The 2953-nt window shown below is 37.6% G+C and overlaps 1 protein-coding gene across 1 annotated transcript; it reads right to left on the reverse strand.

The window, feature by feature from the left end:
* Positions 1-1554: 1554 nt before the first annotated feature.
* On the reverse strand, positions 1555-2841 carry LOC124890678. The gene has a single exon (XM_047402460.1). The coding sequence runs from the start codon at positions 2839-2841 to the stop codon at positions 1555-1557; it is 1287 nt and encodes a 428-aa protein (XP_047258416.1).
* Between the last annotated feature and the right edge of the window lie 112 nt (positions 2842-2953).

Below are 2953 nucleotides of genomic sequence, written 5' to 3' on the forward strand. Positions count from 1 at the left end.
AATAGCCAAATCTATTCTCTTACTTATATATTTTCCTTGTGAAATTTAGGCAAGTGGAGGAGAAGAAGTCATCACCCACGTAAGACGCTCGAGAAGAATTAGAAGCCATGTCATTTCTCCATGAAGATTCTGAAGTCGTGTGACTGCTGCATTGACAACTGAAGGAAAATTGCTCTTTTGCTTCTCAGCAAATCAGTCTTAGTAGGATTTTAACTGAAGTGATTCAAGTGTGATTTGTAGGATTTTAATGTTTTAATTAGTTTGCTGATGTTATAATGTTGTTAGTGGAACTTTTTGCATGCTGCCTCTATTTGTTGAAGTTTCGTTTATTAGTTGAGGATTTCGTGTGGCTTGTGTATAGCACTTTGCTTGACCCTTGCTTCTATGAACTTTTGCATGATCTAATTGTTGGCTTTGTTTCTACTCCAATTTTTGATGAACTTTTCATAGTACAACGTAGTTAAGGAAATTTGATCTCGTAACTTATTTGTCCCCACCTTAAAAGTTAAACACTCTTTTGATTAAATCATACTCTCGAATGTAGAACTTCTAACCATCTTCATCCAACTAGATATTTTATTATATTGTGATATGAGAACTTACCTCGAATACTTGAATGGCCAATGACACTATTTTTGAGTTTATGTGAACTAAAACTTTTATGACCGTTTTCATTAGTACTTCTATCCATCTTCGATAAGAGTATCAGATTTAGTTGAGGAAATATGTGAGCTTTCAATGACAAATTGGAGTAAGGAAACTCAAAAAATAACTTTTAACACAAGTACATAGAGTGACTCAACTTTAGCTGGATGTTATGGTGGATAGGTGGAGCCATGAAGGTATATGTATCTAAGTCTAACAAACTGCAGTGGCTTCTTTAAGCTAAAATGTACAATATTCCAACAAAGGACTTATTATAAGCTGTTTTGAGTTACCTGAAAAAAAGATGCACATAAATATTGTTACTTGTTTAGGTGGTTACAATATTTACATTTGATTGTTACTTATATCTTATTGTATTGTATGACAGAGAAAAAAGCAATAAATTTTACAGCCAAGAGACAGATCCCTTTACAGAACAACTAAAGCAAATAGTACACAAGCACAATGTCAAACCAGTACCACAGCCAAAACTCTTTTTTGGATGGTATTTCCACATGATGTGCCTTCTTCAATACGCTTATTCAACAAAAAGTATGAACAAATCCCTCTTAAATGAGTCCAACAACAATATATGTCCACTAAGCAACCAGCCTAACATTAGAATGTCTACATCCAAACACCCACTGATTTAACGTCACTATCACAACCTCTATAAGTGAAAAAGAAATTGTAGTCTTGCGCGACTTTATCTCCCAATTCAAAGTAAATGTACCCAGAAGAAATTGAATTTATTCAATCATGAGAGCAGAACCGGAAAGCATCAAGAAATCGTTAAGAAGATGAGTCAGAATGAGAAATAGGACAAACATATGTAAACCAGGTCAGAAAGGCTATATCAACCACTATATTTGCAATTGCTCCTATTTGTTATAAAATTCTGTTAGTTAATCAAGAAACTGTCACAGCAGAAGGTTTATTGTGGAGGGAAATCACTGTCTCAAAAGCTCCCACTAAAGCTTTAACCTTGCTCTTCCCGGTTTCAACAAGCTTACTCGCCGTCTCTTCAATCACATTATTCAACAAACCCTGCACATCTTTCTTTTCTTGCACATCTGGATGCCTCAAAACAATTTTTCCAGAGATAGGGATGGTATTACTTTTGTCACCATCAACTCTTTTCTTTTTAAAGATTCTCTTTCTTATATTGCTATCCTGGCTTTCACCCACATGTCGTCCCCATCTAAATGTCAGCCTCCTAGGGCTGCTGGTTTCCTGCTGGAGATCAACTATCTTGCCCCTCCTGAACTTCAGTTTCACTGCCGAAGAATTGTTATCATTAGAAAAACCTTTCTTACCTTTTCTCAATGTCTTTTTCTGATTTTTCCCAACAGTTTCTGCTTCTGCTCTATGCAATAGCTTTTTTCTGCTAGAGGTGTATTCACCCAATGCACTGTCTGCAGGCTTAACAACTTTCTTTTTATCTTCTTCATTAGACAACGAACGTGATTGTAAATGGGATGAAGACTTTGGTGATGCTTTCACTTTGGAAGTACGTAAAGTTTTCTCAGGAACCATTTCAGGGTTCAGTTTGTTTGTCCCATCTCTCCGCATCTTGTTCTGGTCCTTCATAGGAACCAGCAGTTTTAAGCTTTTATTGCTTCTTACCCTCAAGATCAAAGGTTTAACGGAGGTAGATTTTGGAGGAGATGAAAGAGTTGGCGTCTTCAAAGATTTCTCTGCAAATACATTAGGCATGATTATTTGTTTTCTATAATTAGCAATACTGTCTTTCTTGCCTCCTGCATCTACACCTCCTAAGATCTTAGATGAAGATTTCATTTTCTTTTCTGTCTCTGGCATCTTGTCACTTGAGGAATCCAATTTCAGAGAGTGAACACTCTTTGGTGGCAGCAGTATCTTTTTCTTTTTTATTTCAGAGGGTTCAAGAGAGTGAACCTTGGGAGAAGGCCTTCGATCGACCACATTCAACTTCTTTCCCTGTCCTAGCATACTCCCTGGAGGAGCAGATGGCTTTTGATTGACCACGGCCTCTTTCTTTCCCTCTACCAGCATACTTCCTGGGGGAGTAGAAAGCTTTTGCTCAACCACAGTCACATTTTCTCCCTCTCCTAGCATACTCACCAGAGAAGCTGAAGACTTCTGCTTAACCACAGTCACCTCATCTATCCCTCCCTCCAAACAACTTGGAGGAGAAGAAGGATTTTGCTCAACCATAGTGACCTCCTTTTCATCTTACCTTCTTTCCCTCTTCCAGCATATTCACAGGAGGAGTGGAAAGCTTTTGCTTGACCAAAATCCCCTTCTTTGCATCACTCTGGTTACTCCT

Source organism: Capsicum annuum, unplaced genomic scaffold (genome assembly GCF_002878395.1).
Source record: "Capsicum annuum cultivar UCD-10X-F1 unplaced genomic scaffold, UCD10Xv1.1 ctg21982, whole genome shotgun sequence".
NCBI classification, from domain to species: Eukaryota; Viridiplantae; Streptophyta; class Magnoliopsida; order Solanales; family Solanaceae; genus Capsicum; species Capsicum annuum.